The 14,877-nt window shown below is 39.8% G+C and overlaps 1 protein-coding gene across 42 annotated transcripts in view; it reads left to right on the forward strand.

The window, feature by feature from the left end:
* Positions 1-14,877, forward strand: part of Crem (cAMP responsive element modulator) — an 85,803-nt gene that overhangs the window by 65,541 nt on the left and 5,385 nt on the right. For 20 of the 42 annotated variants that reach the window (XM_006992152.4, XM_006992153.4, XM_006992155.4 and 17 more), the window contains 2 exons: positions 10,499-10,534; positions 13,435-13,591. In XM_006992152.4, the coding sequence (XP_006992214.1) occupies positions 10,499-10,534; positions 13,435-13,591 (193 nt within the window). Of the gene's footprint in view, positions 1-1,791; positions 5,449-5,503; positions 6,188-9,168; positions 9,244-9,372; positions 10,333-10,498; positions 10,535-13,434; positions 13,592-14,877 lie in introns of those variants that run through there. The other 22 variants (XM_042277969.2, XM_042277970.2, XM_015985760.3 and 19 more) reach the window with 12 other exon arrangements.

Consider the following 14,877-nt stretch of genomic DNA (forward strand, 5'->3'; position numbering starts at 1 on the left):
TTAAAAATCATGGTTTAATTCTAATCTTTTGGTGGATCTATTTGTCTAGAATCCATCACACTCACATTAAGGAAAGTAATATCTATTCTTTTATTTTGAGCGTGTTGGGAATATGGTCCAGCTGACCTAGAACTTGAAGAAGTTCCCCTGCCTCAGCTTCCTAAATGCTGAGATTACAGGCATTGGCACTATGCCTGGTTGATGAATCCCTTTACTCATACATATTTGGGGAATGAGTGTGGGGGATAAAAGTATATGGAGTCTGAAAAGGGCTGGAGAGAGGGCCCAATGGTTAGTGCTTGCTGCACAATCATGAGGACTGGAGTTTAGATCCCAGCATTCACAAAAAAATAGTCAAGTGTAATGCATATGCCTGTAACCACGGCTCCAAAGATGGTGGAAATGGGATTTCTGGCTTCCAGCCTAGCTGAGAAAACAGGAACCCCAGGTTCAGACCCTACCTCAAAGAAATCAGCAGAGTTAGAGGCAGACACCTGGCTGTCTTCTGGCCACACACACATATGCACATATACTCAACACAGACACATAAACACATACAAACAAACCCATCTGTCCTTAAAACAAGAAGAAAGACTGAAGCTGGATATGGCTGTGAATGCCAATAATTCTAGGACCTGGGAGGCTAAGGCAAGAGGGTTGCTCTGAGGTGTTTTTTGATATGTTTTGTTTTGGTGTTTGTTTTTTTGAGATAGGGTTTCTCTGTGTAACAGCCCTAGCTGTCCTGGAACTAATTCTATAGACCAGGCTGGCCTTGAACTCAGAGATCCACCTTCCGAGTACTGGGATTAAAGGGGTGTGCCACCACAGCCTGGCTACTCTGAGTTTTAAGCCCACCTGGACTACACGTGAGTTCCCAATCAGCCAGGGTTCTATAGTGACACCCTGTCCCCCCAAACCAAACAACAAAACAGAGATCCCACCAAAAAGAACAAAAGAGGTGGTATTTTATGGGGGTAAAAATAGTATTTACACACTGATGTTTTTCTTACCATTCATTAAATTTTTCCCATGCTCCTGAGTCTTGTTTGTTTAATGAATGAATAGTCTTTTCTCCTGTCACTTGTTTTACATGGAAAAATAGCAAAATTGATAATTTTTAAATGTCTTTAGATTTTTTCATGTTTTATATAATATACATCTAAGTTTTATACTTTGGGGGTTAAAAATCATTTTCTTCACAAGTTTTAAACCTATTTCATTCTACTTTTGTGTGGGGTATACATGTATACATACCTGTGTCTGGGTGGGTTTCTGCCTCCCAACTGCTGGGATTGCAGGCACACACCCAGCCTGGCTTTTTCATGAGTGCTGGGAACCAAACTCAGGCTCTCAAGCTTGTGTGGCAAGCACTTCACAGGCTAAGCGGTTTCCCAGCTTCTCCTTTTGCTCTCTCTGTTTCCATTGTTTTGAGCCAGAAACCCAGGAGTTATTCTCCTTGCTCCTATCCCTCTCTATCCAAAGCCCCTTCATGGATTCTTCCCAAGAGTTACGTCAGAAGGTTGTCATTTCTTCCACCCACTACTGTCATCCTGTTCGGGCAGCTGCCCTGTGGTCTGGATTACCACGACAGACAGCCTTCTTGGAGCTGATAGCTGTAGGACAACTTTTCAGTACTCCTGATCATGCTGGGGCAGAGGCTGTGTTCCTGGCTCAGTATGGGGAACACTACTCAGAGTTCATTCAGACCCTTGTCATCTCCTTCTTTCTAATGATGCTGGGAGCCATTAATACTTCTTAGAAACAAGATGTCTCCACCATCTCTGCTTTTATAGTTTACTCTATATATATAGGGAGAGTGTTTGTGTTTGTGCAGGTTAAAATGGTATGCCCCCAAATTCCACCTAAGATCCCTTTAATCTATTCAAGATGAGATAAAATACCACAGACTGGAATGCTTTCATAACTCACATTTATATTTTTATGGTTCTGGAGACTGGGAAGTCTAAGAATCAGTGTCTATGGAGTACTGCTTCCTGATTCACACATAGCCACCATCTCTCTGTCTCCTTACATGCTGAGAAAGGCCAGGGGGCTCTCCAGGGTTTGTGTGCTAAGGACATTGAACCCATTCATGAAAGCTTATTGTATAACTTTTCCTGGGAGATGTGAACAATGTCTAGTAACCCAGGCCGGGGCAGCAATGATGACAAGGAACGATTCTCCCCAAGTCTGATGTGGTCAATCAGTGAGTTGGTAGGGTTGCTTACAGGAGCACACTTGTAAAAGACCTTTTATTAAAAGACCTTCCAACATTCGAGCTACACAAGTGAGCGGCTACTTTTAGGAGCATGGGGACTCAAATGCAGCTGCCTCACAGAAGAGATCATCCCAGCACAGGTGATGGCCTAGTGCTCCCTGTCACTCTGCAAGCAGCCCTATGGTGGGAGAGTCCCCTCTGCTCAGCAACTATTACTGCTTTCTGTAACCTTGAGGAGGGGACTCAAATCTTGCAGTTTCTGGAGCTTCTGGGAGACTTTGGTTTACTGGTGAATCCTATGGGTCTCATCTTCCTCCTCAAAGAAGGGAAGGGATGTTTTAATTAGAAAAAAAATCATCAACAGAAGAGCTCTACTCTCAGAACCTAATGACTCCCAGTACTCGATTGCATTGGGGTTAGAATTTCAAGGGGTTGCACACACATTCACTCAGTAGCGTGGTACCAGACTACACTCAGAATGTCAGCGAACACTTGTTATGTGCCAGACAAAGTCCAGACTTCATTGTGTAGCCTACCTCTTCCTCTTATGCAGGCCTTGCTCCTTCACAAGCCTTCTCCTCATTCCCTCTGGGGACATGTAATCCTATCTTTCATTTCCTCTGACAGGCCTTTTCCCTCTCTACAGCCTTCATGTCTACTTCTGACAGACACCCTTCCCTCAGCTTCTATACATTATTCAGGTCTCACCTTAGATAACACCTCCTCCAGGAAGACTTCCCTGACTTTCCAGATACGGCCTAGGCAACCCCACAGTTCCTACTGCACCTTCTTAGGTAATGGATCACATGTACTGTCACTCTGTGTCCTGCCTCAGTGCAAAAGTTCTGTTTGCATTACAGTGTTTAGAATCTAGCAAGCTCTCCCATGTGGTAAACGTATACATTTTCCAAATTGAAGTGGTGTGGAGGCTCAGGCCTATAATCCTACCGCTTGGAATCATCCATTTGAAGGCAACAAAAGGAGGTGCTGGTCAAAAAGAAAGAAAAAAGTCTTTATCTCTGAGAATGTTGTTATATAGTCTGATCAACAGTTTAGTGTAGGGGCTATATTCAAACTTCATTAATAGCAATAATCAACTCAGAAATGACCCATTCCCCTCTTTAAAAATGGCATTATTTATTGTGTGGGTGTGGGCATGCCACATGCATGTCAGAGGACAACTTGCAGGAGTTAATTCCCCCCTTCCACTAGGTAGGTCCTGGTGATTAAGTTCTGGTTGTCATGCTTGGTAGCACATGCCTTCACCCACTAAGTCATGTCATGGGCTCTTCTCTCAATGTTTCCAGTAATATTTATTGACTGTCGGTGTACAAGTTTAAAGAGATATTGAGATAAAAATAAACTTGAACTCTGAAATTTGAAATAAGAATTATTAATATTATTCCAAACCCCAGAGCCTTAGGTGTACCCAGATGGGAAAGAGTCCCGGTGGAGCCTTGTTGAGACTGACATCTGGGCTGATTCCTCAAGTCATCTTCTTTAATCATCAGTTACAATTGTGATCTCATTGCAAGGGCTCTAGAAAACCATTAGAAATATGGATGATCTGAGCCCTGTGGTGACCTCATCCATGCCTAAACATAAAGTCCTTGCCTTTACTGCAGCATGCCTAATTGAACAAAGTAAAAATACAGCATCTAAAAGAAATGGTGGTATACACCTTTAACCCCAGCACATAGGAGTAGAGGCAGGTAGATCTCTGAGTTCCAGGCTAGCCAGAGATACACAGTGAGATCCTGTCACAAAGAAAAGAAATTATTGACCATTTATGACATACATACACATCATTAATATAAAATCAGATTGAGTTTTAATCATATAGGAGAATGGATTTTTCCCCCAAAGGTTTATTTTACTTTATTTTTTTAAGTTTTTTTTTCAAAGATTCATTTATTTTTATTTGCATTGGTCTTTTTGCCTGCATGTATGTGGAGTTAACAGACAGTTGTGAGATGCCGTGTGGATGCTGGAAATTGAACCTGGGTCCTTTGTAAGAGCAACCATTGCTCTTAACTGCTGAGCCATCTCTTGAGCCCCAGGAGAATGGAGTTTTACAACCCACTGAGGGGAAACAAAAAAAAAGGACTTGTGAAACATGTTGGGTTTGTTTGTTTGTTTTGTTTTCAGTAAAGATGAAAAAATATTTCAGGATGTAGGGCCTGGTATACCTTAGAATATGTGCCAGCTTTGTGTCTGATCTTGGTATTGTTAAAGCTTCAATAATGATCTAGCTTTTTATGTGCTGAGGTCTCATCAAGTAATCCAAATAAAAATTGACATTAAAAATTATGAATAGTCAGGCGACGGTGGCGCATGCCTTTAATCCCAGGACTCGGGAGGCAGAGCCAGGCGGATCTCTGTGAGTTCAAGGCCAGCCTGGGCTCCAGAGTGAGTTCCAGGAAAGGCACAAAGCTACAAAGAGAAACCCTGTCTCGAAAAACAAACAAACAAAAAAATATGAGTAGTAATTTAGTTATGAATTAAAAAAATCAAACTTCAAGGTATACTGAATCACAAATTTCTATTTCTATGGGTCAAAAAGATGAAATATTAAGTTCACATTAACCTGGCAGTTAAGGAAGATTGTGCTTCCACTCGCTGCTTTGGCACAGGGAGTTTCTAGACTATCGGCATTTACTCACTTCAGTTGAAATGAACAAGTTCTGGTCACTCTGGGAATAGCTGAATTTTATGGTGTGGTAGCAAATAAAAGTGTAACTGAGTGAAGGTGGCTGGAGATTTCCAGCTTGGGAAGTATAGACGTGTCTGTGAAACACATTCTGTATTGATTCACAATTTTTTGTTTAGTCCCCAAAATATGAATCTCTAAATACTTTCTTCTTTGAGTTCTGAGAAACAGATGGGGCTCATTTCTTCCTGTGTAACAGCTCCATGAGCTACAACCCAGTGACTTTATATTTTTATTTTTGCCAGAGCCCATGTAAAAAATTTTTATGTAAAAAATGAGAAACAAGAACATTAGGGTGGTTTATTACAGGAAGTTTGTACAGGGCTTTGGTTTCAGTGAGCTGCTATGTGACAAAGCAAATTGATGGCAGTGATAGGCTGGTGATGTCATTGTGATGTCAGTACTCCCACTTATCTTACACATGCTTGCTAGTTTGGAACACTTTATTTTGAACTGTGGGACGACCAACAAGACCACTGTATGCAAAAGCCCAACATGGCTGTAACCGGAGACGAAACTGGTAAGACCTTCAAGGGGGTTTACATTAATTCTGCAGTTTTTTCCTCCTTTTAATATAGCGTTTAGGAGTACTTAGGAACTTGGAAGTGTTTTAGGAAGTGTGATTTCTTAGTTGCTTATGCATACGAAGTTTCTTTCTGTGCACGTCTGCACATTCAGCCTGCTTTGTTAAGTCATCATAGTGCGATTGTTTCTTTACTCGGGGCTTTACTGTTCTGTGGTCTAAGGCGGTAATCTGCGTTCCTCTCGCCCTGCTTTTCTCTTCCCCTTCCTCCACTCACTCTAGCCGCTCTGGCTCACTGAAATAAGCTAATATTTGATCTGCAACCTGTTGCAAATTCAATCTGGCTACCACTTAAAATATCCGATGTCCATGTTGTAAACAGTTGAGATACTAAGTACTAGCTAGCTCCACACGGGGTAGGGGAAAACAGTGTGCTATGAATGGATATTTTCCAGCCTTCTATTTCTTTCCTCCTGCCTTTAAAAAAATGGTCCGCTCTTCAGCTAATTGAGTTCAAAGGGCTGACGTCATTACATTTCCTGGAATCGTGTTTCAGCGGGGAAGTGGAAAAGTTAAACTCCAAGTGAGCTGCACATTGACGTCAGCTCCGAGTCATGTTGTGATTTAGTCAGTTCCTTTCTGCTTTGTCAAGCGCTGCGGACAGATCGCAAGTTTGTTAACTAGTTCATCACCGCCTCTGGCTGCAGGAACGTCCTCAGACCGCATAGCATTTCTCGTAAGTCTGACTTGAGCATTTCTCTTGTGGTATTTGCTTGAAGATGGGGAACACTTATAAGGACACTTGTAATGCTTGCATGAGCACAGCTCGGGGGCTGTCTAGCAAGTTAAGTGGTAAGGTTGTGCCTCCTGAGAGGCTGTCCCTGCACCTGCCTAGCGACAAGTGGACTATATTTAGGCCGAGATTTTGGTGCTTGCCAGATCTATAGGAGCTTGGGATTCAGAGTGCCCTCTAGTGTCCAGTCAGGGACGTGCTTGCCTTTCATTGTTTCCTCAGCCTCTTCTATTTAAGCTTTGTAATCCGTTCATTAGTTTTTGCTTTCCTTAGTTAGAGGTAAGAGATTTTGTAAGACTCAGTTACCAGTGACCTTTGTCTTGTCGCAACATTGTGTATTCAGTTGGATTTATTTGTAACCTAGTTTTGAATTTGCAGTTGAATTAAGAATGAAGAGGATTCCATGGCTTCCCCACAAAATAGCTTGTCAGAGTCAGTGGGGCTCAGCCCTCATCCTAGATTGAAAAAGACTGTTGCCTTAACCAAGAAAACAGCTTGCACTGAATTGTTTCTCAGATGGTCTGTAAGGAGCTGTTGTTTTTGTCGGCCAGAACTTCTTGTGAAGTCTAGAGATGTCCTGTAGATGTCTATAGATTGCAGAAGCTCTGGAGTGACTGAGGAGCCAAAAATAACCAGACACTATGCAGCATGAATCTTAAAACCAAGGCTTTTTGTGTGTGCATGCGTTTATTTTAGAAAATTATTGGTTGATTTTTTTATTTTAACCAAATGTTAAATTTCTCTTCACCACTTGGCTTGTCAGAGCAGGAGACAATATAGTAATACAGAAAAAAAAAAAACCCCTAGAGTAATTAAATAAAATACTGAGTATATTTAAAGGTGAATAATTAAGGAGTGCATTTATATTAAAACTTTAGCCATTGCTTGTGATTACATATTCATATACATTTATGTTGTTAGGATGAATATATCATCTTTGAAGCATTTCCTTCCTATAGTTTGTTTTACCAGTACTAAGCAACAATTTCAAATTAAAAATTTCAAAATACTGAAACTTACTTATAAATGTTGAACTATATAGAACATTTTTTCACAAGAGCTGACTGTAGTTTGGAAATGATTATTTTTATGAATCTGTCGCTTTTCACAGTAATAGTGACATTTGAAAAAGTGCCATATTGAAAATAATAAATGAAATGTACATCCTTTATTACTAATGAGTGAAAACTGCACATGATGTAAGAACAATTTCAGCAGCACAGCAGAGAGGTACACCAGACCTTTGGATTCCTGGCCCTGGGCCAGTCTGGGTTGTCAAGCCAAGGACATTTTTTTAGACCAGTGACTTGAAAATCTTTGACCACAATCAGTATTTTATACCATGACACAGTGGCATGTATGTCTTACTCTGAATTTATATAAAGCAAGTTTCATACACAAAAGTAACACAAAGACAGAGGTTTCTTCCTATTTTATTTATTTATTTATTTATTTATTTATTTATTTATTTATTTATTTATTTATTTATTTTTGCTTTAAATGTTAGCTTGACCCATGAAATTGATTTTATGACCCATGGTCTATAGTGTTTGCCTGAGATCCAGAAATAAATCAGGCTTCTTATATTAGTGACTGGTCCAGGAAACACCTTTGCAGCATCTGTAATAGGGTCATGGAATTCAATATAGAAATGATGTTGTTGCTGGGTGGTGGTGGTGGTACATGACTAATCATAGCACTTGGGAAGCAGAGGCAGGCAGATCTCTGTGAGTTGAAAGGCAGCCTTGTCTACAGAGAGAGTTCCAAGACAGCCAAGGCTACACAGAGAAACCCTGTCTTAGAAAAACAAAAATAAAAAAACAAAACAAAACAAAAAATAATATTGTTGATTCTGTTGGGTGTAATTTAAATTTGTATTGTCTTTTTTGGTTTTATTCATAATTGATTATGTTAGGAGCCCAGTTTCCTGTCTTAGACCCTGGATTGTAATATGTTATATTGAAGAAGGGTTTCAGAATTGTTAAACAAACTTCTCAACAATTCAGATTTGGAAAATAGTATGTTAGCATTTGATGCAGGAGAACAGGGAATACATACCACTTGTGTGATTTCTGTTAGGAAAATTTGACATAAGGGGATAGTTTTAATTAGGGTTTAATTTTTCAAGTTGCTATTAAAGCAAATTATACTTTCATTGGAAGTAGATAGAAGAGCAACCTGCATTGCGTTCAATAAGGCTTTAAAGCTCATAGGACAGTTATGATGTTGTCTCCACTTGGTGAATGCATTTTAATGCAATGCTTGTGATAGTTGTTTTACTTTTCCCTGTCTTAATTTCCTATGTGAGCATATTGCCTAATAAAGTAACTATGTTAATACTTTTACATTTATGTAAATATATGTAAGCTATGAAAAATATTTATTACAGGTAAGCATAAATACAAGTTAAAGAAAGAGCTAGCAAAGTACTCAGATTATAAAGTAGACACAGGAAGAAGGAAATACAGGTCGAAGCATTGGAGGCCCACATGGAGAAAGCCATACTAAACCCTGGAAATGGAGAGATACTTTACATTTATGCTCACTGACCACACAGGGCACGTAGCACTGTGTGGATAGTAGTGCTGTGAGTGAATGTAGATGAGAGTAGGTAGGTACTCTTCTGAGTTACAAAGCTAGCCAGCAGTGAAGCAGCCCTGGTCTTCACAATCCTTTGCTTCTGCTCATACTGTGCTATGCTGCTCTCAAATTCACCTGATACTGATATGTAAATGCTAATGTAGCATGGGTCATAAAACATGCTAAACATAGCTTTAAAATGTATAAAATGAAGCTAGCACCACTTTAAGTAATCAAAATGGGTTTCTTCCTAGACTGTTATTCTGATAAGGCAATAGGGCATTTATTTGTCTTTCTGTAGGACCTTGAATTTCAGTATTCATAATTTCCTGTCTTTTTCATAGATTTCCTGACTTTTAAGACTTTCATTGAATAAACAACCTAAGAAGCCCCTTTATGTGTAACTTGGGTTGAATATGGTAATTATTTCACATTGTATATAAATTCATCAAAGTATCATATTGTATACCTTGAATATATATAATTTTAAATTGTTGACTATACCTCAAATAAATAAAAGCTGAAAATATTTATTTAAAAATTTATTTATTATTAGTTTGTGTGTGTGTGTGTGTGTGTGTGTGTGTGTGTGTGTGTGTGTGCAGGTGTGTGTGTTTGCACGTGTGCAACTCATGCCGTGGCATCTGTCCTTCAGAGGACAGATTGGAAGAGTTGATTCTCATCTTCTGTCTTGGAAACCAGGGGATCAAACTTTCATGACAAGCACTCTGACGCCCTGAGCTGTTTTGCTGGCCTTAAACTGGAAACATGTAATGACTTAATTCTGGACGGTCTGTATGTTATAGGACTTTAAACCCAGCTGAAGATGCTCACTGCTTGCTTAGTCACTTTTATGTAGGATTTTGTTTTCTTAGAGGAAAAGGAGCAATGGGAAGGGAAATTTCTGACAGAGTGGGACACAAGGCATGGAGAGGCCCCACGTGGGAACTAGGAGCATTGGTGTGCTGCTTAAGAAGGAGAAAATTGGGAGAGGGGGTGAGGAAGGTGCCAATAACTTTTTGGAGCTTTGGAAAAGCCACTTTTCCTCATTGCAAGTATAATTGCTAAGTTACCCCTATTGTTTACCGAGGTATCCTTAAGATTAGTGGTCCACAGTGAGGTGACATAAAGGTGAGGACTTTGGTACACATGATGGCTTAGGTCTATGATCCCAGTATTCTGGAGCCTGAAGCAGAAAGATTATGATTATGTCCCAAAACACCAAAGCAAACCAACAAAGCCCCTTATATTCAGTCAATGTGTGCCTCGATAAATAAATAATTGAATAAAATGATGGTCCTTTGGGGGTGTTGATGAAAGCTTCTCTTTGGAAGCTATCAGAATAGGTGTTTGGGGGTATTTGTTACTTATGTCTTTGCTTCTGTCTCTGACTTGTTTTTCCTAAGGACTAGGAGTCATACACTCTGGGCCATCAGACTTGTTAGAAGGGGAACTTCTAACGGGAAGAATTATTGGTGGTGTTATAAAGCCTTTTAGCTAAATAAAGTGTAAGTGTAATTTAGAACACTGTCTTTCAGACATGAAGGGAGGGGATTGGAAGGGAACTAATGCATCAGGTGTCTGCTGTATTCCAGGCACTATACTAGACATTTTGACATGCAATGCAGGGTTTCTTGTGAGTATGAAATGAGATAATGTATCCCCATTTTACAGATGAGGAGACTGACCTTGCCCCAAGTCACATGGCTGGTAAGTGGCAGAGCTGGACTAGAACCCAGACCCCAAATCCAGTGCTTTTTCTGCTGTACCGTGTTAGAGCTTGACAAGTGAGGTATGCAGTTCATAATTAGAATTGACAGCTCCAGGAATTGTTTTTCATGCCAGGAGTTAGATGGTTGTAAACACATTATCAGAACCCCCTGCCTCTAAGCTGCTGTGTTAGGTATATCTAAAGTGTATTAGGGAAAACAATACCTTTTGTCAAGAAATGCCAGATTGAATGAGCATGTGGCATCTCATGGGACTTTCTCTATCTTTGTGTTAAAGACACAGCTATAATAAAGTGTCCACAGCAAGACAGCTTATTAAATACTCTAGATGACAGCATGTCTATGCAATACACTAGGGAGTTTAAACTTGACTTGATAGGGTACACATAAACCCATTAAGCTTCCCTCATACAAAGACCTATGCTAGATTCCAGAGCATAAAGTGGACAGATACTGTTCTTGACTTGTCTGGAAGTTCTTGCCTTCCTGAGAATAAACTTGGGGTATACTATTACAGCAAAGCATATTTTTCTTATTATTTATCTTCAGTCATGATTTTTAAGCCCTACACATGACCTTTGGATTCTCAAAAATTAAAATGAAATTCTAAAGTCAGGTGTGGTGGCACCTGCTTGTAACCCCTAGCACTTAAGCTAAGTCAAGAAAATTGAAAGTTTAGTGCCAATCTGAGTGATATAGCAGGATCTTACCTTAAAAACCCTTACAAAAATAGTTTGGACATGGTTAGTACTAAGATGGGAATCAGAGCTGGGCTTTATAAATAATGCATGGATAAAATTATGTCACCAGAGACTGTAGGATGGTTCTTTGAAATTACCACTGAATTTATAGTGTTAGAGACTGATGCTAAGATAAACATATTTTCATAACTTGTTTCAAAGAAATTTGACATTTAGATTCTCTCAAAATAAAAGTCTTTCCCCCAATTACTTTGGTGTACTTCACTAAGATTACATTTGTATATATAGAATTTATCCATTAACCAATGGAAGTGTATCACAGGGTCTTTGGGTTGAGATAGGAATCTGTTTTAACTCCTAATTTATACTAATTCCTACTTCTTATTTGAACTAGTAAGTTGTAATCTTGCGCTTATGTTAAAACAAATAGAATGAATACACATCTGGAGCACAATGGAGCCAAGCTTCCCTTATTTCTCAGAACTAATGTACCCAATTCATCATCCCCTGCAGAGGCAAAGCCACTAAATTGTTACCCAACAGGTTTGAAGAATGCCTCATTTGGGATTGCTCTTGTCCCTCATGCTACCAAGTCTGGCTCTCCAAGGGCAGCTATGGCTTCTGCAGACAGACAAAAGGGTTTTGTTTGTTTGTTTTTTAATACTGTTTCTCATATCCATTGCATCTGTGAAGTGACTCTGCCCTCCTTCGCTTAAAAAATGAAAAGAATGCCCTTAGCAGCTTTTTTACATTGAGAACAGAAAATAGCCAATGTACACATTGAAAGTACAGTGAAACGATTCCTTCTTCCCTTTCCCGCCTTTCTCTCCCTTTCTTTTAAAAAAGAGTTATCTTTATCTAGGGTATGCCAGTGACAGGAGAGCCCCTCACCCACTGCACATTTCTGGTACTGTTTTTACACTTGTTTACGAGTAGTCTCAAAGAAGGACTGGAAGCAGGTGTGCCTTCAGGCTGCCAGCAGGACGCAAGCGCAGGGCTGTGTCAACTTCACCTTCGTCACTGGTTATTGTCTGACTTTAGGAAGCCAGGGCAGCCTCTCGCTGGGGCATTGTTTCAGCATTTATTGACTTACAACCTCCTTCCTTGGCTGTGGGTAAAAAAAAGTAGAGGGCTGTGGCCTCCTGTTCCAGCTCTTATCTCTTCTCACAAGATGACCAACAGAGTAAGAAGATGCTAACATGTTAGTTTATCCATTGTTTTCTTCTTAAATATTTAAACTTTAGACATCTGATGAGATTTCCATGTACACAGTGTTTCCAACTGTCATGACAATAAATTTAGGACATTCCTCAAGAAGCCAATTGAAGAGCTTTACTGTTTTTCTTCCATTTTTTCCTGTTATCTTTAACTGAATCTACAGCCCGTTAGATTCCTTCCCTTGCCTTTGCCTTTTCATGTTTCCTCTCCTTATTTTTGTAATTGAAAGGCTTTGAATATCTGCTTCAGGGGTAGGCACAGGGAAGTCCCATTTGGAACATCTGGAGGATGGCCGTGTCCTACTTGGAGGATTTGTGATGACATACTAGAGCTGCCTTCTACTAGCTTGCTAGAGCCAGATGTTAACTTTCAGGACCTTTGTGAGCTGGTTGTGAAATCAGTGTCCATATGTATTTACACACTTAAATAGAGTCCGTTAAAAGCAGCGACTGTTCTCAAATGCTCATCATTTGTAATAATCTTCAGATTATTTCCGTTTGTGAACATTATTCCCAACTTGCCACTGAGTGAGGCCATATTGGTATCTTTGAATTTGCCACAGTGAAAATGTTTCTGCTGTGGAACTCATTAGACTCTGCAGAGCAAGGTTCTCCACTCCTGCCCTCAAAGAACAGTTCCTTAGAGTTACCAGCACATCATTGGTGCAGGCTAAAATGGACTGTAGTTGGAAAGCCTATCTGCTTTAGCCTGAGATAAAAAGTGCTAAAATGTGCTAAGACATGTTCAAAAGTGCAAGGGACAAGCTAAAGTACTTTTAGCTTTGTTCCTATTTGATAAAGTTCTTGATATTTAAGACCCCTATAATAAGAACAATCACTTTTACCTCTACAAAACAATCTCTACTGACATGTACAAACTATACCATTTCTAGGTTAATTTTGTGTAAAATATTAGCTAGTGAATTGGTGATATAAGCTTGTAATACCTTGTTTCATTGCAGCTGCCACAGGTGACATGCCAACTTACCAGATCCGGGCTCCTACTACTGCTTTGCCACAAGGTGTGGTGATGGCTGCCTCACCAGGGAGTCTGCACAGTCCCCAGCAACTAGCAGAAGAAGCAACTCGCAAGCGGGAGCTGAGGCTGATGAAAAACAGGTAAAGTACTAGGTAATCTAGAGCCACCGGGAAGCATCATCTGCTTCCGTGTGCTCTTAACATAGTGACTTACTCTGGCTAAGCTGCTTCTCAGGTTCAGTGTTCTGTGGCTCCTTGTCTGTGCTCATGTTCTACCTGTGATGTTAGTTTGTCTGCTGGTGAGTTCCTGGTCATTTCATAAACAGAAGATATATTCCTTTATATTATAAGGGAAATCAAAAGATGTTATTTTTTTAAATATTACTAGATTCTTGATTATAAGTAAAGCTTGTTCTATATATTTTGTTAAAAAGTATTGTGACAAGCAATTTTTTTAAATTTTAATTTAATTTAAATTTTAGCACCCCACCCCCACCCCCAAATTGGTATTGTGGATAGAACTTAGGACCTAGAGCATGCTAGGCAAACATCGAGATACATCTCTGACCCTGATTTTTTTTTTTTTTAGCTTTTTTATTAGCAAAATAAATTGAAATGTTAAAGCATTTTTTGGTATTTTATCCTTTTAGCTATTTTGTATTGTTTTTACTCCATTATAATAAAGTACATGTTCTTTTGACAAATTCTAGTCAAGTGTAAATACAAGACAACAAAAATCACTCATGCCCTGCTGTATAGATACCTGTTAGTGTGATAGGAGGTGTGCTTGCAGTCTTCTCTCATCCTCTCCTCTAGTCTCCTGCCTCAGCTTCCTGAGTCAGTCTCCTAAGTACCACCACTTCTCTCATTTATTATTGCTCCATACTCTGTGTCATTGTTTAGTCATCAGCATATCATATTAAAAGCAAACTTAAATAATATTTTATTTCTATGACTTGCGTATTAATTTATTAGTTCTTATTGTGGAGAACTAGACAACTTAGTTCATTTTCAAAATGAACAGAGCTGTCTAAGAGTTTCCCAGTGTATTTTGTCACATATCCCTCAGTGTTCAATTGTATCCTTCTTCAGGAAAATGAAGTTAGGCTGGGCCTGCCGCTTTGCTTGTCTGGCAGAGGCCGACTGTGGTTATTGACTCATCCGATGTTACCAACCTAGTTAACCTACAGATGTGGCAGCTGAATCCCTGAAACTAAGCTCTGAGTTCATCACTGCCCTGTCATCTGGGTCCGGACTTAGATGGTTGTGTTCACTGCATTAGCGGTCCTTTAAATGACAGTCGGGAGCTAGAGAGATGAGTCAGCAGTTACGAGCATCTAGTGTTCCTGCAGAGGACCTGAGTTGTTCTGTTCCCAGCAACTAGATCAGGTGGCTCACAGTACCTTGTAACTCCAGCCCTCCTTCTG

Source organism: Peromyscus maniculatus, chromosome 5 (genome assembly GCF_049852395.1).
Source record: "Peromyscus maniculatus bairdii isolate BWxNUB_F1_BW_parent chromosome 5, HU_Pman_BW_mat_3.1, whole genome shotgun sequence".
In the NCBI taxonomy this organism is placed as follows: domain Eukaryota; kingdom Metazoa; phylum Chordata; class Mammalia; order Rodentia; family Cricetidae; genus Peromyscus; species Peromyscus maniculatus.